General features: G+C 40.0%; 1 protein-coding gene across 2 annotated transcripts in view; it reads right to left on the bottom strand.

Annotated features, from left to right (window-relative positions):
• Positions 1 to 1,660: 1,660 nt before the first annotated feature.
• The window catches only part of LOC134227316 (solute carrier family 25 member 3-like), a 37,781-nt gene continuing 16,924 nt past the window's right edge, over positions 1,661 to 22,517 (bottom strand). The window contains exons 1-4 of one of the 2 annotated variants that reach the window (XM_062708704.1): positions 17,117 to 17,263; positions 16,655 to 17,055; positions 2,524 to 2,864; positions 1,661 to 2,461 (exon numbers count right to left, since the gene is read on the bottom strand). In XM_062708704.1, the coding sequence (XP_062564688.1) occupies positions 2,116 to 2,461; positions 2,524 to 2,864; positions 16,655 to 17,032 (1,065 nt within the window). In that variant the 5' untranslated portion in view covers positions 17,033 to 17,055; positions 17,117 to 17,263 and the 3' untranslated portion in view covers positions 1,661 to 2,115. Of the gene's footprint in view, positions 2,462 to 2,523; positions 2,865 to 16,654; positions 17,056 to 17,116; positions 17,264 to 22,517 lie in introns of those variants that run through there. The other variant, XM_062708703.1, reaches the window with a different exon arrangement.

The raw sequence follows: 22,517 nt of genomic DNA, 5'->3' as shown, positions 1-22,517 counted from the left end.
GGGATGGATAGAATAAGGTTCAATTTGCTCAAAAACCTCCCAGACGTCGCGAAGAGGCGCCTATTGAGCTTGTTCAACCAGTTACTGGAGTGCAACATTGTTCCGCGGATGATTGGAGACAAGTGAGGGTGATAGCCATCCAAAAGCCTGGAAAACCCGCGTCGGATTGTAATTCGTATCGCCCCATCGCGATGTTGTCCTGTCTTCGAATGGATTGAATGGATTGAATCGAATGATTTGTTGTCAGATACGCAATTTGGTTTCCGCAGGTGTAAGGAAACGAATGACTATCTTGCGTAGCTTTCTTCAGAAATTCAGCTTACCTTCGCTAAAAAAGAGCAAATGGGCTCAGTGTTTTTGGACATTAAGGGGGCTTTTGATTCACTTTTGATGCGTCGATGTCTTATCCGACAAATTCCACGAGTGTGGACTTTCACCAATTTTGAACAACTATTTGTACAATTTGTTGTCAGAGAAGCGTATGAGTTTTTCTCATGGTGACTCGGCAACTTCACGAATTAGCTAGTATACATGAGTCTCCCCCAGGGCTCATGTTTGAGCCTTCTTCTTTACATTTTTTACGTCAGAGACATTGATGAATGTCTCATGCCAAATTGCTCGTTGAGACAGCTTGCAGATGATTGTGTTGTATCCGTTTCAGGGCCAACAGCGGTTGATCTGCAAGGACCATTGCAAGATACTTTGGACAATTTGTCTACTTGTGCCTTAAACCTGGGTATTGAATTCTCTCCGGAGAAAACTGAGATGGTTGACTTTTCAAAAAAACATAAGCCGGGAAAGTTCCCGTTCCAACTGTTGGGTAAGGCAATCACTCATAGCATGTCTTCTAAATACCTCGGGGTCTGGTTCGACTCGAAATGGGAACTTGGTGGGGAGCGCATCCCGAAGATCTTATCACGTTGTACCGAACAACCAATTCTGTCGGTTCTCGAAAACGGTAGTTTCTGCTTCCAGTCCGCGGCTACACGTGCTAAAGCTTCAACGGATTCAGTACCACTGTCTCCGTATCGCGTTGGGTTGTATCAATTCGACTCATACGTTGAGTCTGGAAGTACTAGCGGGAGTACTGCCTCTGACAGATCGTTTCGTGGAATTATCGCTCCGGTTCCTCATCGGCTGAGAGGTTCTCAATCCATTGGTCATCGACAACTTCGAGAAGCTGCTCGAACAAAACCCTCAATCTCGATTCATGAGTATTTACCACTGGTATATGAAGCTGGAGGTAAGCCCATCTTCGTTTGACACCAATCGTGCTAACTTCTAAGACTCTTACAAGTGCATATGCACAACATATGAACAAACCCCACCGAAGGAATTGATTACCTCCAAAACATTGTTTAAACTAAATCTTTCACATGCTGTGCATACGCGCATCGTGTTTCAGAGATATATATGTAGTGATTTTCTTGCTGGTTTCAAAAAACTATGTTCCGGATATCGGTTAGGATCGATAGTTTCTGCTCGCGAGAACATGCGTACGTATATTAGATTAGCCAACCGAGCTCAGCGGAGATGAAATCAAATCATTAGCACTAACCAGATTTCAAAAGTAGATCATATCATGTGTCAGACAGTCGTATAGTAAATCAATCGATATGGTATGTTTTCTTCCATAATAAAGATAAATCAATACGTACAATTGGTTTTGTTCTTCCATGAAGAAACGCGTTCACTTTATTTCTCTTTGGACTACCCATGGTAACATAGTACTTTAGTATAATTTAAAGTAACGGTACAATCGATCCACCCTCAGAAGGGTGATAGTGCGAAAAGTTACGTACAACTTTGGTATCTGCTTAACCAAATTTGTTGAGATTCTTACAATTGTGCAAAATACTGTATCACGTTTTCGAAGGTGATCTTTAGTAGTGTTTTTGTAGATTGTTTGCGCACCGTAGCATCTAATAATAATAGCACTCGAACGATTCCGTTATTCATAGTGTCGGATTTATTATCGATGACTGTGTTAATGTCCGTACCGTAATAGTTTTAAATTGAGAATTTTGGTATGGCTTATAAAATAATTCTATCTTATCAGTGAAAGAAGTACAGGGGAAGTGAAGGAGATTCTCAACGAAGATTGATGCAACGTATTTACTGAACTCCAAGCTTCTTCTTCAGCGATTCTGGCATCTCTGGGGGTGGTGGACGCGGGATGTTCAGGGCAACCTTGACACCATCGTAGATGAACCACTGTAGGGCAGTTAGCGTACCGATCATGATAATACGCGGCATCAGACCATTCCACATTCCCATGAAGCCAAGCTGCTTAGCCACATCGAATGCGCTGGATCCCTTGGCCTGGTTCAACTTCGACACGACGACATCAGCTGGGTGAGAGACGATGGCACAGAATACACCAGCAATGTAACCAGCAGCAAAGGTAACCAGCAGCTGCTCACCCTTAGAGCACTGATCACGTGGCTTCGGTACGACATAGCTGTGAATGATTGAAACAGTTTTAATATGATTTCATTTATGCTAAAATCAATCAGAACTTACGCATAGAGCAATTCAACGGTCTTCTCAAAGCAAGCGAACTTCATCATGGTGTACGGGATCTGTCGGCACCACAATGGGACCAGACCCTTATAGAAGGCAGTGACACCTTCCTCGCCCATCATCTTGGGCACGGCTTCACGCAGGGTTCCAGCGAAACCTGGCATTGTCTGGATCTTGACCTTGGCAGCCTCCATCGGAGACAGGGCAATATCGGCGAAGAATTCGGCTGAGGCGGAAGCGGCCAGATACAACCAGGTACGGTACAGGTAGGCATTCTCCTCACCCAACATGTTTGCGTACTGCACCTTGAAGACCTCGTACAGACCGAACTTGAAGGCACCCTGTGGGAGAAAGATGAAAATTTATATAATCAAATCTATTTCAGCACTGAAAATAGTTAATCATCTTGGTCAATAAAAAATATTTTATTTTGTATGTAATCTACATAAATAATTGAAACGACATTATTAAAAATACCCCGACGGATTTTTTTTGAGAATTACTTCAGCAATTCATTCATAAATTCCTTTAGGTAAAATCCTTCGGGAATTTCTGCAGGAATTTCTATGAAAATTCCTTTAGGAATTTGTTCGCAAATTGAATTCATAATTTCTTCGGAATATGTTTTAGGTAATCCTTCAGCATTTTTTTTGAGAATCCCTCCTGGAATTTACTCAAAGAATAATTTGGAAAATTACGCTAGGAATTACTTTTGACATTCGTGTAGGGAATCCATCGGAAAGTTCTATGGAGAGGCATTAGTATTTTTTTTCTGGAAATGCCTTAGAAAATTCCTCTAGGGAAATCCTTCGGAAGTCCTTTTAATAAACACATAATGAAATTCCTTTCGAAATTCCTGTAGGAATTATTTCGCAAATTTTGTTGGAATTTTCTTTTTTTTGAAATTTATTAAAGAATAAAATAGGAATTAATGAAGGAATATTTGAAAGAATTTCTAATTTCCAGATAAAATTTCCGAATGATTCCTAAATTAATTTGTGAATGAATTTCTGGAGTAATTCTCAAAAAAAAAAAAATCTAAATGGAATATCTGAAAGCCTCAAGGAATTTATAAATAAATTTCCGGAGGAATGTCCGAAGAAATCCCTAAAAAAATCGAAAGAATTTCTTGATGAAGTTCTGAAGACATTTCCTAGGAACTCCAAAAAGATTTTCTCCCCAAAGTTCCCGAAGGGATTTCTTAAAAATTACTGGAAGTATTTCTTTAAGAAATTGCTAAAATAATTGCTACAGCTATTTCTTTAAAAAAAATCGAAGGAAGGCGCAAATAGTCCCATAGGTTTTTTTTAAAATAATTTTCGTATTGGAGTTTTTGAAGGAATATCATGATGCATTACTAAAAGAATTCCTGAATCTGTCTCGTAATTTCCTGAAAAATTGCCGAAAGAATCCCTGAAGGAATGCACTGAGAAAGAGAATTTCGAAAATTTCTTCAGGAATTCGTTGGAAAATTCCTAATACAAATGGGGGCGTACTTACGAAAGCCGAGGGTATGGGATTTCTAATGGAATGCCTGGAAATTGTTTTGAAAGTATCGCTAAAGGAATTCCTTTCAAAATTTTTGCAGGAGAATTTATGAATTTGTTTATAAACTTCTTCGAAAACTGCTTTAGGTATTCCTGTCGAAATTGAGTTAAGAAATCCTTCAACATTTTTATTGAATTGCATCAGCAATTATTTCAAGGTCTTATTGAATAAATTCTTTCAGTAATTCATTAAGAACCCTTCCGAAAATATAGAAACAAAAAATCTTGGAATTCTCTTGAAATTTCACTTGGAAATTTCTTTAAAGTTTTATCCAGGAATTCTTCCGAAAATTCCTTCAAGAATTCCTTCAGACATTCCTCTAAAAAAATAATTAGAAATTCCTTAAGATCTTCAAAACTCACACCAATACATCTGTAATACATCTGTAAATTCCTTTGACATTTACGTTAGAAATCCTTCCGAAAATTCCTTCAGGGTTTGCTATTTTATTCTTTTATAAATCTCTGGAAAAAAAATTTCAACTGAATTTCCGGAAAAGTTCCTGCAAGAGAATTTTGTATGATTTTACTAAATGCAAAATAATGTTCCAATGGGATTAATCAGAGGCATTTTCAGAGGATTTTACGAATGAATCCCAGGAGGAATGTCAAAAGGAATTAGGGTGGGTGTACCAATTGTCGCCATACATAAGAACAACTATTTTGAAAAAAAAAATAAGTAAAAGGCATGTGGGTGGACTTTATATGTCTCGCGTAACATATGATTATAAACCAAAACTACGATTTTTTATTTTCTAGCATAAACGGTTGTTTTGTAAATGATTCTTTATCCTAGGTAAAACTCCGTACTTAATATCTCTTGAGAAACACATTTATTGCTATTTTAAGTGAACGTCTCATGAACCATTTGCATCATAGTGGTTTTTAAGTCCTTTGTTGGCGCCCTTAACTACCATGCGGAATGTTTGTTTTGGTTTTTAGGCCGTTCACTTTATATTGTTTATTTAGAAAAACTAGCTTCAGGTTTTTTTAAAATGTATACTAGGGTGGCTCAAAAAACACTTTTTCAAAAATTTTGATGGGCCGCTCTCTTATTCGGTTCTATTTGATGCCCTGATGCTCCGGACAAAATTTCAGCCAAATCGGTCAACGTTTGGGCGGTGCTAAACTCGTCGGAAGTTTATATGAAAAAATGTATGCAGAAACATCCCAAAACAGTGATTTGCAGTTGGATGACACAATTTACGATCAAGAACCATGATACTCATTCAGTTCTTGAAGAATTGAATACAGAATGTTATGCTGAAAACCGCGAGAAGATTAGAGTTCATTACGCAAAGATATAAGCATTTTACTGGAGTGTTGTAGGGGTGAATTTATTTCTTTTCAAAGGTAAAAGAAACGAAATTTGCTCAAACCCCACTACAGAGAAATGCTAATAACTTAGCCGGGCTAACTCTAATCTTCTCGCGGTTTTCTGCATAACATTCTGTATTAAATTCTTTAAGATCTGGATGAGAATCATAGTGTTTCTTCCTAAGTTGTGCCGTCCAACTGCAATTCACTGTTTTTGGATGTTTCTGCATACATTTTTTCATATAAACTTCCGACGAGTTTAGCACCGCCCAAACGTTGACCGATTTGGCTGAAATTTTGTCCAGAGCATCAGGGCATCAAAAAAGTTTTTCCCATACTAATTTGAGCCACCCTAATGTATATTCTTACTAGGTTGTTTATATATCGCATAGCAGAACTACTCTGGCTAACGAATCTAATCAAATCCGATGGTGTTACTAGCATTGAGCAAACGGCTTAAAAACTAGACGTGTTGCCGGTAATGCGAGTAAACGGCGCGATTTTTGTGTTAGCTGAAAGTTTGAAGATTTCGAATGGTTTTACAATTAATCTTAATCTGCTGTTATAATATAACCATTTACGTATGGCATTGACATGGTTTTTGCAATGAAATGAGTTTCTACTTCAATAAATGAATTAAATTAGTCATAGAAAACTTGAACATCATTTTTCTCGGTTCAGCATTGTTGGTTTTTCGGCCCTAATCATATGTTGCTCGAGATATCAAGCGAAAGGTTTTACTTCCTGCTCCTTAGAACAGCTGTGAAAACCACAATAAAATTTGTTATTATCCTCAAAATTGATTAATCCATAATAGGAACGCATGCACCAGTTGTGGCACTATTCTTAATTTCGGTTCCTTATTTGGCAAATCCCATTGTTTTCTTATGGGACTGGCCAAACAGGGACCACTAGTGCGACAACTGGTGCAAAGGACGTCAAAAATTAAGCAAAATTAATTTTTACAATTCTCGGGTACTTATTCAAAAGGACGTATGTGATTTGGTAAACAAAGATTCAAACGTCGATTTGTCCAATCTGATAGGACGCCCACGCAAACCATCATCACAGACAGGTAGAAGAAGCCTTCGGCTACCTGTTGGTTGTGTTAGTTTGCGTGGGAGTGCCATCAGATTGGACTAATCGACGTTTGAATCTTTGTTTACAAAATCACATACGTCCTTTTGAATAAGTACCCGAGAATTATGCTTTGCTTGTGTTGGAGGAAATCAAAGCTGTTATCTATCGTATCATATGAATATGCTTTACCGATATGAACTTGGTTTGTGGTGATTTGATTGGCCATTTGGCATATAGAGCACTAGTGCGACAACTGGTGCTATATACCCACAACTGGTACATCTAGCCTAATGACGCTAAAGGTATTTTCGAAAAAAAAATTCGGATACCGATTAGAATTTCCAAAGAAATTCCTGGGTCCCTTTAAAAATCCAGAATATTTCTAAGAAAATTTAGGAAAATCAGTTTTTTAAGAACAATTTTGGCGTATATACTTAAATTTAAAAATTAATATTTGATTTAGTGGGTCACGTGCCTCAGCTTGATTCCGCCAGTGATCTTGTTTAATCTTGGCTTTTTCACTCTCAAAAAATTGAGTTGAGAATGTGTTGGTACGCTTTTCTCAATCTACGGAAGCAATTCAAGAATGACTCACACCAGGGTAGTGAGCTAACTCCCATCGTAGTTGGTACTGATTGGTTTACAAATCTAATTTAAACGCTAGCCCAACTACTGACTATAACTGAGTTGTATGTAACACGTATTTTAGAGTTCCTACTTTCCATTGCGTACTATTACTGCAATGAACAAATCATGGTTTATTAGGAATCGGTAATCAAAAATACCCTTCCATTTTTTTTCAAATTTGTCTTGTGAAAATCGGTTTACGTTCGTTATAGCTTTCATTCGTTCTTTCCAAAATTTCATGAAATGCTATCAAATAAATTTTGTGTGTTTGTGTGCAATTTCAACAAGTACGCTGATTCAGTTTTTTATGCGGTATATATGCACCATGTTAAATCAAAATGACATAAATTCATATAATATTGACCTGTTCTGAATATGTTTTGTGTCCATTGTGGAACATACAATAGAAGATGTTCGTGACTGCAAAAAAATCCTGAAGTAAATGCCTTCAGATGTATACGCGTAACAAATGATCTATATATAATATGTATGAAAGACGTTCGCGGTTATCCAAGAAAATCCTGAAGTGAAGGCTTTCAAAATCTACACGCGTAATAAAACAGGCCTGTTTTAATTATGTTATTAAATTTTTGGATTGGCTTTCAGTTAAGAGTAATAGAGCTAACAATTTTAATCATCGCCGACGTTTGGATCGAAAAATGCCAGTAAATTTGTAAAAATCAATCGGTCACTGTACTTTTTGACACTAGCAGGATTAAAACTAACTGGCGAAACGGCCCGTTTTCCCTTCGCCTGATCCAGGAACGAAATTTTGCCAACCGCAAGAAGTTACACGGGGGGTATACACGATACTTCAATCGGGAAAATTATTCTGAAAATAAGGCTGAAAAATTCATAAGGTTGAACACGAAAGGCTAAAAAAAATCTTACATAAGGCTGAAATAACGAAATGCTGAAACACGAATGGCTGAAAAATTGCGAGTAACAGATTTTGATTGAAAAAATCATATTTATGACTCCTTGTTGTCCTTCGATTTTGATACATTTTTGCCTTTCTCGTATACTAAGTATACGTAAAGGCTATATGATCGCTCCAAAAACAAACTTTTCATAGAAGGCCCGGCCCGGAGACCCATAGTGTTATATACCGATCGACTCAGCTCGACGAATTGAGGTAATGTCTGTGTGTGTCTGTGCGCATCTACCCAAAAAACCTCAGATGAATCCACCTAGCGGTGATGGTGCCTTTCTCGTTTTTTTCGCGTGAGTAATTTCTACGCACTTTTGGTATAAAAAAAAGTATTTTGGCCTTAACTTCTTAGCCCATAGTCCGATCCGGCCAATTTTCAATAAGAAACAATGGAACAGGATTCTGCGTTGAATGCAACTTGTTGCGAGCGAATCCGCTGCTTGAAAAATGAGCGAGAATTTTGTATGTGTTTCTTATGTAAAAAAAATAAATTTTGGCCATAACTTTGAAACCCATAGTCCGATATCTCCAATTTTCAATACGAAACAATGGGATAAGATTCTGCGTCGAATGAAACTTGTTGCGAGTAAATCAGGTAAGAGTAAGTACCTAAAAAGTGAGTGAGATTTTTTCTTATAAAAAAATATATTTTGGCCCTAACTCCGAAGCCCATAGTCCGATTGGGCCAATTTTCAATACGAAACAATGGGACAAGATTCCGCGTCGAATGCAACTTATTGCGAGCAAATTCAATTCAGGATAAGTGCCTGAAAAATGAGTGAGATTTTTTTGCGCACACACATACACACACACTCCATTGCTTAGGAAGAAAAAACAAAACGCATACACACACATACACACACACGCACACACAGACACCACCTCAGTTCGTCGAGCTGAGTCGATCGGTATATAGCACTATGGGTCTCCGGGACTCCTATAAAAAGTTCGTTTTTGGAGCGAACATATAGCCTTTACGTATACTTTGTATACGAGAAAGGCAAAAAAATCACTCATTTTTCAGGTACTTATTCTTAACCGATTTACTCGCAGCAAGTTGCATTCGACGCAGAATACTCTACCATTGTTTCTTATTGAAAATTGGTCAGATCGGACGATGGGTTCGGAAGTTATGGCCAAAATACCACTTTTTTAAAAGAAAAATTGAGTAAAAAAATGTCACTCATTTTTCAGGCACTTATCCTTAACCGATTCACTCGCAACAAGTTGCATTCGATGCAGGATACTCTACCATTGTTTCCTATTGAAAATTGGTCAGATCGGATTATGGGCTCGGAAGTTATGGCCAAAATAACACTTTTTTATAAAAAAAATTGAGTAAAAAAATGTCACTCATTTTTAAGGCACTTATCCTTAACCGATTTACTCACACAAGTTGCATTCGATGCAGAATACTCTCCCATTGTTTCCTATTTAAAATTGGCCAGATCGGACTATGGGCTCAAGAGTAATGGCCAAAATACTATTTTTATAATGCATGAGAAAGGCACTATCATCGCTAGGTGGATTAATCAGGGTTTTTTTTTGTCCGCACAGCACAGGAAATTTGGAAACCTGCCGAGTCCCTAATTATTAACAGTGATGCTCAGAGCCTAAAATATTCAACAAGCAACTTCGTTCCGAATTATACCCTAATGAATTATGAATATTCAAAACATAGAATGATATAGTCAGACGACTACTGCACCAATTCATTCATTCGGCTGTCACTGATTGTGCCTACTATGTGTAGAAAAAACATAGTTAGCATCTGTTAGCATTGTTTATGTTGATGTTTACCGTTGAAAGTGCCTCACGGACGAAAATCAGATTTAGTTTTATGTGATAAATTACTTTACTCATTTGAAACGTGTTCAGATTTCAGATAATTTATCAATTTGTGAAATTTAGCATTAGCATTAGCATTGTTACGGTGTAATTCGTAGATTGGACACTAGTGATACTCATGTTTAACTTTTGAGATCCTTATCTAGAATGCTATCAGAAATCAAGAAGGGGAGTGGTTCTTGATTCCAGTCTTAAACAAAAATAACAAAAGCATGAGGATTACTACTCCTTGCCACGCCCATCTTCACCGTAACTAGGAAGTGTTGATGTAGTACTTACTAGCAACCCTATAACCAGAGACCGGCGGAGTGAAAAACTGTAGAAATGGCAACGTATGAAAATGCATGAAATCGTCAAAATAATACTGGCAGCACTTGAACTTTTTGCTTGCTTCTTATGGAAGCAAAAAGTAAACAAGTCGAATTGGAACCGCTTTTGACGGTTCGATTGGAAACAAGATGGCGTCTTCGCCGATCTCTTATTCTAGTATTTCTAGTACTTACCGACTTAGCGACACCCTTATAAGTACCACGGAGTTGTATAATGAGGAAGGTATTCGTTGGGTCAGGATGTGCCTGTAGCTGGCAATGTAACCGTGGTAGATCTTACCCCGTAACACATCACGTAAAGGTGTCTACCCAGCATTACGGGTAATATTATCAATTCAGTGCAAATCCGAATTATAGCCGCTAACAAAGTTGGATTTTTCTCACAATTCGTACGTTAAACCTAACTTCGGAAGTGGTGCGCTGTTTTCATTTGGTGATGTGCTATACAGCGCACTACTTCCGAAATTAGGTTTAACGTATGGATTGTGAGAAAAATCCAATTTCAATAGCGGCTATAATTCGATTTTCTACTGAATTTATAATAATTTATCAATTTGTGAAATGTGCATAAATATTCAATGACTAATATTCAACCGAATATTGACAGTCCAGAGCCGACTATGAATGTGTCTGGAAGTGAGCTGACAAGTGAAGAAAGGTAGACTTCACCAAAAAATTTCGATTATTTTACACTCTGGTGATGCTTGCTTACACGTTATTGGTTGGCTACACGGGGAGTGGACCATGACGAGGAACAGAAACGATAGCACGAGCAAGCTGTTGGAGACGCGTGGTCATTCACATGGCCACAAGCACTACATTGTTCGCAGGCAGAGTTTGCAGAAATCGTTCTCAATAGATAACGAACAACGATACAAAAACTGTTCCGAATCATAACAAACCATGATAACAAATTTATCAAACTTGTATACAAGTGCGAAAAAAAACAGAATCGGATAGGCAGCCCCCACAAAGAAGTGATAATTTTCGCTTTTTTTCTCGCTTATTTTGTGTTTTTGACCACACAGCTGTGTAGAACAAGTTAAAATGCATCATCAGAACCAGTGCCCCCCGCGTTTGGAGCTTTATAAAAGAAATTTATCATGAGGTATAGCCTCTCGAATCAGTTCTTTATCATGACAGTTGCGAAGAAAGTCACTTACGGTATGCTACATATCGTATATGTATACAGAGATGATAAGTTAGAGACTTTCTAATTTTCTTTTGGATTAAATCCTTGTTCGCTGGATAGGTTACGCCAACCTTTATACGGACTTATTCATGAAAAAACGGGTGGCCACTGAATAGCGGGAATGGAAAGAATGGCTTGAGAAGAAAACTACAAAGAAGTACAGTTCAATCTGATTTACGTTATTTAAAAAGTAGACATTAGTATTTAAAATGAATGTATAATAGTATATGGTCCGTAGTCCGCCGTGCGACGTAGTTTAATCTTGCAGGTATCACATGACCGCTGGACGGATGCCATTTCCGGATGCCGCTTCTTATCCTATTGATCAGTTGCTTCGTGTCTTTGGCTTTCCAATCACCTTTGTGTACAATGGAGCTCAGTAGCCCAAAAATACTTTAGCAGATTTCGAAACATTTTCACGCCTTATATTGTCTAGCATGTACTTCTTCCACGATCTTTGTTCGCTTAAAAGTACTGTACAATGCGTGCCGAGGTACTTCCTGTTTTGATTGCATATTTTATAACTGAACATGCAGGAGTTTGTGGGCTTTGTGGATTCAATATTCTGAATTCTAATGATTCTTTCACATAAGGAATTATTTCTCTGAAGCAATAATTGAAGTATTAAAATTCTCGTTTTTTAGTGGCTACCCGTTATTTAACACAATTGAACCTGTATTACTGGATTTCTAGCTAGGATAAACAAAAATCTGCTAACACCTGAGGTGGCTCTCAGGTACTGTGGGGATGGATCTCTTTGAATCCAAAACCCTTTCACTAGTCCGTATCCACCGGCCCAAAATTAAGTATGGCATTATACATCGGGGTGAGAGAGGTGTTCACTCACAGCATAACAGTAGTCTTTAGCTCTACTGCAGCCGATGATTTTGCGGTGCACCACGGTGCTCTACCACGCCCATGCATTCCAGGCACTCTGCAGCTTCTGCTTACCTGAACCTATGCAACAACTTTTTAAAAACATTCATGTTCAGATAACACCTGTGATATAGGCGAAAGTCGATCTGTCCATGCTTTCTATTAACCCAACTCAGCACATCCGGAATCAGTCTGTGGGTCCAACGACCTTTGACTGCCATGAGTAGTGATGCTCTCTTGACACGTCGCACTTGTACCGAATCCCTGTCGTTGAAGCACTCCACATCTTCCTTCAGAAGTATGTCTATCGGCATCTTCCCAGCAGTGACGCCCACCCCCTCAACCGGTGTACTCTGATTATTTTTTGTACATTGTACCGTGCAAACTCAAACGTCGGACGCTTAAGCACTTTCTGTGATATACAATCATCCTGTTTACTCAAATTTTAAGTCACACTGTTTAAATCACTATTGCAATCACTAAGTATAGTATTCATCTATGAAATACGTATTTCATATGTGCGAGATATTGCGAAGAGTGTTCGCAATTTATGAAAATGTCCGGCTTCTGTTTGATTCAAACCTTGGGCACCGGCGGGGTTGGATTCATATTTCGGACTCAAGATTCAAACTTCGGACAAACTTATTTCAGAAAATTTCCCATACGAATTGAAGCGTCCGAAGTTTGAGAGAACGTGAGAGTAAATCGTCGATTTCCCCTCTTGGGAAAAAATGTTGCAAAAGGCAGTTTTTTTGAAAACTAAAGCGAAATACAACCAAATAAAGCATCCACCGGATATAATTATGTCTTCGCTATTGGATGATGTAGTTTTGAAACAAAAATACTTCCCCCATCCAGCTGATGACTGCTTTTTCTCCTCGGTGACTGGTTTTCTTACTGGGGGGTGGTATGAGCACGTGGCTGTCTTTCTCGTCAATGACTGCATGACGGTAATTTGAGCCTTAAGTACAGCCTATCCTCAAGAAGTAATGCTGGAAAGCTGTCCCGGGGGAAATTAGGGTTGGAGCCCAAGGAGGGTTTAGTAGGTGAGAGTCCCACACTCCAGTACACTGCCATGTGGTAGCTTGGCAACTACTACGCGTGTGCTGGGTCAGTGCATTAGCATTACTCCTTGTAAAAACAAAAAAACACCGGCTATAAGCCTACGCACCTGACTATGCACCACTGATCCGTTGGACACCATTCGCGATATAAATTTTATTTTTTGCACAATCGATGTGCCTCGTAAAATTGAGCTTATCGTTGATCATCACGCCCAGATGCTTCAATGAACTCACGGAGTTGACTGTGCGAGACCCTACCTTTATCCTCGCTTGCAGCAACCCATGTTTTGTGATGTGCTAAGGGCAACCTTCTTGAATTGAGCCATGTTCCGACCTCGCTAACCTCTATAACATTACATCATCCGCGAAGTCTTCTATTTTCTCACCGGCAGGGAGATTGAAGCGTAATACTCCGTCATACATGATATTCCACAGAACCGGTCCGAGGATCGATCCCTGTGGAACACCCGCTGACATTTTAATCGACTGCTGACCAGCGTCGGTGTCGACTAACAATATCCTGTTCAAAAAATAACTTTTTAAAATCCTGCACAGATAATGCTCAACCGATGCAGGGAGTCAGCTATCAGCCCAGCTAGCATTTTAAGCGCGATTCACCACGAGTACGATGGCCTACGTCACTCTTGTACTAACTGTTAATAATACGATGCTGTCGATGGTACATTCATAAAGCTTCATGTCGAATTTGAATAAAATAATATTCGTGATGCTCGTGTACCGCAATTGTAGTTCACGATTTCAAAAATCAATTGGTTAGGAAAAGAGGCCCCAAAACACACGCCCTTCGACCCACAAACGACTTCAGTCGAGTTCATCACTTCAACTGCGAAGTGCTATAATTAGTAAAGTAAAAAAAACAGTTTCTCCGTACTAACTTTAAACGGTTTACTCTAAGTCAGTTTTTATCCAACTCAGCTCAATTTTTGAAGGACAGTTAGAACATGAAACAGAATCGTATGAGCGCTATGGCGCAAAATCGGTTTTTCTAAAACCTCCCTAGTGTATGCAGTACAGGAAAAGATCGTGATCGTAATGAGACAGCGAGTAAAACGTATTTTTCTGTTCCCGGAAACCAAACGAAAATACCGTAGGCTCTTTGATCTTTTTCGTATGAAAAGCGCATAGAAATCAAAATTTTTCAATAATTTGACTATATTTTTGCAAAGAATAACGACTTGTCGATTGATAAACATATTTCATCAAATCACCCAGTTGTAAGTGGTAATTTAATCGATAACGAACCAGATATTACATGCTCATCAAAGGAATCAAAATTGAGCCTTTCATTGTTCGTTAGAGAGTGAGAGCAGCATATATGTTAATATTGCGTTATACCCTCATTGGAATAGAAAAATTCCAGTATTGTGTGTAGTCCCCATGAATGATTTTCAGCGAATGATCATCCTATAGGGAAGGGATATTGAAAACGCGCATCATCATAGCGCACGAGTATATGGAGACGCATGGTACATTTATGTATATTAGTTTGATGGAGCAAAAACTTCTTATGACTAAACTTGGTGTGCAAAATCCATCATAGGGTGTACCGGTCGTGGCCATAGCACCAGTTTTGGCCATAGTTGGAACAATAATCAATGAATCTCCTTTCCACTTCTGATTCTTGAGATTTTTTTATTCATTATTGGGATATCTGCTTGTTCTCGATTGAGAATTGCTGCTTATGTGCATGGTACTTCCGTGAAAAACTTTATATGAAAATTTCCCGAGTACAAATGCTTTCATTTTGTAGATATGTCACGCCCTTTCTCGTCCACATTTTTGAATAAACAAAGAGAAACAATTTGCTACACTGGATCCAGTGAAAATTGTGAAGTGGAGAGCAGTCAGTCAATAGTTGTAAAACTCGTGCTTCACTCTTTGTCATAATGACAACTATTTGTCAAGTTCATCCACACATATATTAAACTGATTAGATATCGATATTTATATCAGACAGATTAATCAAATATTTGTCATTACGTAATTAGTGTATTATAAGTTTTTCCCATAAAAACATAAATTGACTCAAGTGATAAATTCGAAATAAATATTTAAAATCAATATTGAAAGTTTTTGGAAATTTGACTGCTTGGAAGTTAGCTCACAGGCTCATAGTAAAATCAAGTTAAAGGTGTTCAATACGCGAACTTATTAGGTTTTTCGAAAACAATTTAAAATAGTTCCTGTGCACCAAAATTCATGAAATTTTGGATTTATACTCAGTTTTTATAATAGACTAGTTTATTTGTGGACGCAGTAGCGCCCATGGCAAGTGTTTTTCTTTCAATCAAAATTTTCAACGTCTGTTGTCTGTGATTTTTTTTCATGCTGTGTCTGGTTGTCTAAGGTTGCCACTGGTTTTGTTTTCTTCATCTGATTATAGTAAAAAAGTATTGAAATGTCAAATATTTTAATTTTTTTGAAAATTTCCCCGCGTGCTGCGTCTGGTTGGCTAGTCACCGGACAGACAAACACGGCTATTATATATAGTATTCAAGAAAGATATGTATTGATCTCAATACCTATAAAAAAAACTCAATTGCCTCTATACAGCCTGCAATTTTACCGGGACTCCTAAATTATCAGAAAGATGCTAATAGACATATGTAAACGAATGTTTACGGTTTTGAAATATGAACTGCTCTAAAGTACACTTAGCGTGCTCCTTCATCGGTTTAATGTGTTTTCCGATGATTTTATAGTACAGCAAGCGCTTTTCCTTCCCAGCAAATCCCGATTTTCCCCGGAAGTACAGCTTGATTTTGGGCCGGAAATAGTGAACCCAACAGCACATCACTTAGATTACGCTTCACCTAGTTGTCTGGTTACAGAGTTCCTGTTACCCCTAGAAAAAGATGCTCCATCGCTTCACAGTCTTGGACTTCCTGTCGATGCTTTTTTTATTCGAAAAAAATGTTGTCTATTCTGCTCCTGTTTGTATCGTTCCATATGTTAACCCTCGTGCGGTGCTGCAGCAATCTCGTTCCTATTTCATCACACTATTCTAAGAACCTCACAGTTGAAAAACCGATAATAACAGAGTAATAATTACTAGTAGTGGGCAATTAAAGTAAAGTCCATTTGCTAACTGATTAGCTGATCTCCTATCTGACCGGTAAAGGATTTTTTTGCAGATATAAATAACATAAATAGACGTAATCAACATGAAGCCATACATCTTCGACAGCAAATTGCTCTTAATTAATTTCTACACTTGTATGCTTTCAGAGATGTCTCGACATGTCATTGCAACTTAACGAACTAACAAACTATGCCCCAATTCATCATTATCCACCTACCTGTGCCGAGTAACCGAAGAAGGTGGGGGCCCATCCCTTCACTAGACCCTTGGCGCCCTCCTCAGCGACCGAGACCTTGAAGCCGTGGAACAGGTTTTTGTATTTGGCCTGGTCGACCTGTAGACGACACTTGACCAAATCCAGCGGCACCACGAAGGTGTGCGTCGAACCGCACGAGATGATACCACCGAGACCGCACAGCAGGTAGAACTGGTTCGAACCGAACTCCACCTCGTCGGAGGCAGCGGCCGCCAGGGTTCGTCCGCTGGCAATCAACGATTTGGGATTTTCGCTGGGCGCTGCTGCATCACATTGTGCCTTTGTGAACGGAGTCTTGAAGGGGGAGTTCCGAGCGGCGTCCAACAGTGCGGAGAACATTTTTGCTGGGTTTCGGATTTATTCTGCAATAAAATAAAAAAAAAGATGACAATAATGTAGTCCAGTAGATTCCAAGATCTTTGCCTGTTATTCCAAAAGTGGTAGTCCCCGATGCAGCTTAGACTTCTACACCCTGAATCCCCACAAGCTGACGAAAAACTGAAGATTATCCAATCATTTTCGTCTCGACATTGCATAATTTCCTTCCTTCCTTCCTGACGAAGAAGAGCATGCTTTTTCACAGAGTAACTTGGTACACGTTTAGTGCACAAGATGAGTATTGTGAGCTTAAAAATAGTTCGCGTTTTTTGTTTATCTTCAAGCGAATGAGTGTGGAGCAGTTCGAATAGACCATGCGACAACCAGAGGTTGAAATCGCAACACAAGAGAAAGTGACAACGGCGAGTTGCCAAACAAAACCCAAGCTGGTGATTCGTGGGAGAAGAGGAGCACGTGTTGCCGTTTGTATAAGGTCAAGATATATTTATCTGCCGATCAAAGTGTTTTATAACTCAATTTATTTTATGGATAATACATTCATGTTTTTCTATTGATTTACATCATCAATTAATGAAAAGGTGATCATGATTTTTATGTCCCCAGTTGTATATTAATTTGCCCTACCGTGGTTCAGGTGTTTTGTAGTATCTTGTATAGCAAGTTCAAATACAATATAATATTCCGGAGATGTCAAAAAAATATCTTCAAAACCTCAATTATATACAACATATAAATAAATTTAAAATACTCAGGACAACGTGCTCCATCTGATCATATTGTCTCATGCGTACACTAAGTGACGCCGGGTAGATGACGTGACGTGGTTCATTACGAAGTAAGATCTACCATACTGTCAACTGGTTGGTGATCTGCTAAATCATTATTCGAAAAATTGAATATGTCCAATTGGTCTATTTTATATATCATATTATATATACCCTAGATAAGAGAATCGAAAAATATTGAAGCGTTATGTTTATTCAGTCAAAAAAATGGGCTGGCGTAGTGAAAAAGCTGGAAATAAATAATCACTGCTTACTTTGTATGTTATGAAGTCAATTTTTCTCCAAACAGAAGGTTTTTATATTCCGTGTATAGTAGAAAATCGAAAATTTGTTTTCAATAAAATGAAATATCTGCAGTTATCAGACGTCGCAACTCATTTCTGATTAGTGCGCGTGTATGATGCGCACTACTAATGAAATATTTCAAATTGTCGCGACTCACGTCACAGCGCGAGTGCTCAATCGCGCGGTCCGGTTTGGTGGCGGCCCGACAATATACCGTTTCAAACCTCAGCTTTCCGATTGCTTTGCACGTAAAGATTGATATCCAAAAGTTGTAGAGGAAAAACTTTCATTATTTTAATTTTTCGCTATAAAATGGTCCCGCAAACCTAATGTCCCCAGAAGTCCGCTCATCTGTAAATGGGGGAATGAAATATAACCCTACCACCTAATAGTGAGTGAACGCTGCAGACAAAGTTTTCTTGAGAATTGTGGTTTGTATTCTCTATACCTCCTCGTAATGATTAGAAAATGAACAACATTATCACTAGATTGCTATTTTATGCAAGATGTATTGGAAGCAAAAAAAAATGGCGTGTACCACTTCTTGAAGGATTAACGAATGCCCTTAAAGAGTTAAAAAAGACTAAGATTAATCCAGCTAGCGATGACGATGCCTTTCTCTATTCAATCCCTCGGTTTTGCCTTAGTGTGTTACACATCATAAATAATTGCCTACATTACGGCTCTTGCAAACGCTTTAAGGCAAATCAACCAACCAACCGTATTTGATTCAATTTTCTTCATAACTTTTGAACGCCCGCAACACCCGGACGCGCCGTAGAAAGCTTGTTGGAAGCCCCTGATTGCCCCAATCCAGTCCCGCTCTCTGCTGCCTCCGTTCATCATAGCCGTCTGGGTCCTGAGATTGGTGGTGGGAAAGGGGGCTTCCACCTTGCTTGCACAGGCAAGTATACGACATCACAGAGCGATCCGTTCTATCATCCGTCTAGTCAGTTTGTTTGTCTAGTCAGCAGCACTTGAAAATTACAAGCCGAACATCGGGACGCAATCTTGTCACTAGCTCTGAGGAAGCCTCAACCCCTTTCAACGGAGTCGAACGCCTCCTGCCAGCGACCAACAGCCGTCCCGGTCCTGTGTCTCAGTTGGGAGATAAGGTCTAACTCCATCTACAGGCAAGTACACAACACCACGGAACAATCCGCTCTCTGATCCGTTTTTCGTCCTTAGCATCAACGATCCATTCTCAAGCTCTGCTAGTTTGTGACCGAGATCTAACCCAAGCTATCGACTCGCACCAAGCCAAACGCAACGTCCAGCTCCGGCTGATTATTCATTCAGTTCTCTACCGGGACGCACACTTAACACCGGTCGTGAGGAAGCCCCTATTCCACTCATCGCAGTCGAGCCATCCCTACCAGCGACCAGCAGCCGTCCCGGCCCTGCGTATGAGCTGGGAGACGGGGTCTTCCGGAAACCAATTTTTGGCAAGTATTATCAACCATCAGCTTCGCCTTCGTCTAAAATCCCTCCGATTTGCAGTAAATCTATGCGCACGCAGCGACTGCGAGCACCACTTAGCAATCCTCAACATCAACGTCAAGCCTCGGCTGTTTATCCGTCTTGTTCTGCACCGGGACGCACATTCGACACAAGCAGTGAGGAAGCCCCTATCCCACTCATCGCAGACGAGTCACTCCTGCCTGCGACCAGCAGTCGTCCCGGCCCTGCGTTTGAGTCGGGAGACGGGGCCTTCCGACCTTCAATGTTTGGCAAGTATGATCAGCGACCAACTATTGCTTCGCCTAAGAGTGTCTCAAATTCCAGTGTACAAAAGCATCGCGATGAGAAAGCAACAGACATTACCATCTACTATCAAAACGTAGGTGGTCTGAACACCAGCATCGACGACCACCGCACTGCTATTTCCTGCTTTGACGTTATAGTAATAACAGAGACATGGCTCGACTCCAGAACACTTTCCAGCCAAATGTTTGGTCACGATTACAAATTATTTCGTTGCGATCCAAATCAACACAACAGCAGGAAGTCTACTGCTGGCGGTGTCTTGATTGCCGTGCGTTCCAGAATCAAAGCAAAACCAGTTGAAACCGATTCTTGGAGGAGTCTTGAACAAGTCTGGGTATCAATCGAGATGGGTGACCGAAGACTGTTCCTGTGCTCGTTGTATATTCCTTCTGATCTGGTCCGTGACATACAACTCATCAATACTCACTGCCAGTCAGTCTTCGCCGTCTTAGAAACGGCCACTCCGACTGACGAAGTGCTTGTCCTGGGCGATTTCAACCTGACTGGTGTCTTTTGGGAGCAGTCCCACAGCGGTTTCCTTTACCCTGATCCAGAACATTCGATCCTGCATGCTGGCGCTGTAAGCCTTTTGGATAACTACAGCTCAGCCACTCTTAGCCAAATTAACGGCATTGTGAATGCAAACGATCGCACTTTGGACCTCTTTGTAAGCAGACAGGGCAATGCACCGCTCATCTTGCCAGCACCTTGCACACTGGTCAAAAATGCTGCTCATCACCCTCCACTACTTATCAGCATCGAATACAGTCATGCACACGACTTCATCGAACGTACTGCGCCCGTGTCATACGATTTTAAGAAAGCCGACCACTTAAGACCACATTATTACAGATGTATTATCATGTATCGATTGGGAAAACGTTCTCAATACGCATGATGTGGATGAAGCTGCTCTAGCCTTCTCACATGTCATGATGTACGTCATCGATAGGCACGTTCCAAAGAGAGTTCTGAATAACATTTCGCGACCTCCGTGGCAGACAAGCGTTAAGCGAAGACAGTTAAGAGAGCTGCTCTGAGGCGATTTACCAAATATCGGACATTACCACTGCGAGATCAGTACGTTAGTACGTTAGACTCGCAGCTAGCAACGTTCCATTAAGCAGCCAAACATTAGGCGTGTTAGATGTCGACGTTGACGCTATATCTAGGGCCGCAACAAAACTCAAGTCGTCCTATAATCCAGGACCAGACGGTATTCCGTCTGCTTTCCTCAAAAAACAAATTTCTTGTTTGCTTGACCCTCTTCATCGTATTTTTCATTTGTCTAGTGGAATATTTCCATCTTGCTGGAAAATCGCTCACATGTTCCCGGTGCACAAGAAAGGTAGCAAACGCAACGTAGACAATTACCGAGGAATCACGCCATTAAGCGCCGTTCCTAAGCTGTTCAAACTCGTTGACATGGAACCACTACATTCGCACTGCAAGCAACATCTCAGCCCCGACCAACACGACTTTACCGCCGGTCGTTCTACCACTAGCAATGCTATGCTTTACTTCGTACATCACCAACAGCTTGCTCAGAAGGATGCAAATCGATGTTATCTACACCGATCTGTCTGCCGCATTTGACAAGTTGAACCATGCTATCGCTGTTACCAAACTCGACAGTTACGGTATCGGTAGTAATTTATTGTGCTGGTTCCTCTCATACTTGACTGGCCGACAACTGATGGTGACTTTATATGACTTTGAATCGAATAGTTTCCAAGCATCACTGGAATACCGCAAGGAAGTCATCTTGGGCCACTACTTGGCCATTCTGCCATTCCTGTTCTACTTCAATGACGTCCATCTAGTCATCGAAAGCCCTCGACTGTCGTACGCTGACGATTTGAAAATGTTTCTCCAAATTAGTTCAACTACTGACTGTCTTAATTTACAACGGCAGGTCACTCATTTTGCCAGCTTGTGTTCTCTAAACCGTATGGTCGTGAACCCAGCCAAGTGCTCCGTCATGACGTTCACTCGAAAGAAACAGCCGATAATTTTCGACTACAACCTACTTGATACAACACTCGAACGCACAAATCACATCAAGGACCTTGGTGTAGTCCTGGACTCAGAGCTAACATTTAAGCAGCACATCTCGTACTCTGTCGATAAAGCTTCTAGGACTTTGGGACTATTATTAAAGATTGCCAAGAATTTTTCCGACATTTATTGCTTGAAAGCCATCTACTGTTCTCTTGTGCGTTCTACTCTAGAGTACTGCTTTGCAGTTTAGAGCCCAGCGTACAACAATGGCGCCGAATGGATTGAATCGGTCAAACGTCGGTTCCTGCGATTTGCACTTCGGAATTTGCCATGGAGGGATCCGTTTTGCCTACCGAGCTATGAGATCCGATACCAGTTGATCGATCTGGAACTTCTTCGTGCTAGGAGAGATACCACCCAGGCGATGACGATCGCCGATATTCTACAGGGACGAATCGACTGCGAAGGTATTCTGGAGCAGATAGATTTGAATGTTTGACCAAGGACATTATTATTAATATCTTTATTAATGGGGTTTTCGGCCCTGGGCCGGTTCACCTACACACGCACAAACATACATTTGTTCAGCTCGACGAGCTGAGTCGATTGGTATATAACATCATGGGTCTTCGAGATTTCTATAAAAA

This window comes from Armigeres subalbatus, chromosome 3, assembly GCF_024139115.2.
Source record: "Armigeres subalbatus isolate Guangzhou_Male chromosome 3, GZ_Asu_2, whole genome shotgun sequence".
NCBI classification, from domain to species: Eukaryota; Metazoa; Arthropoda; class Insecta; order Diptera; family Culicidae; genus Armigeres; species Armigeres subalbatus.
Note: the sequence above shows the minus strand (reverse complement) of the source record. Positions and strands in the feature narration are given on the sequence as shown.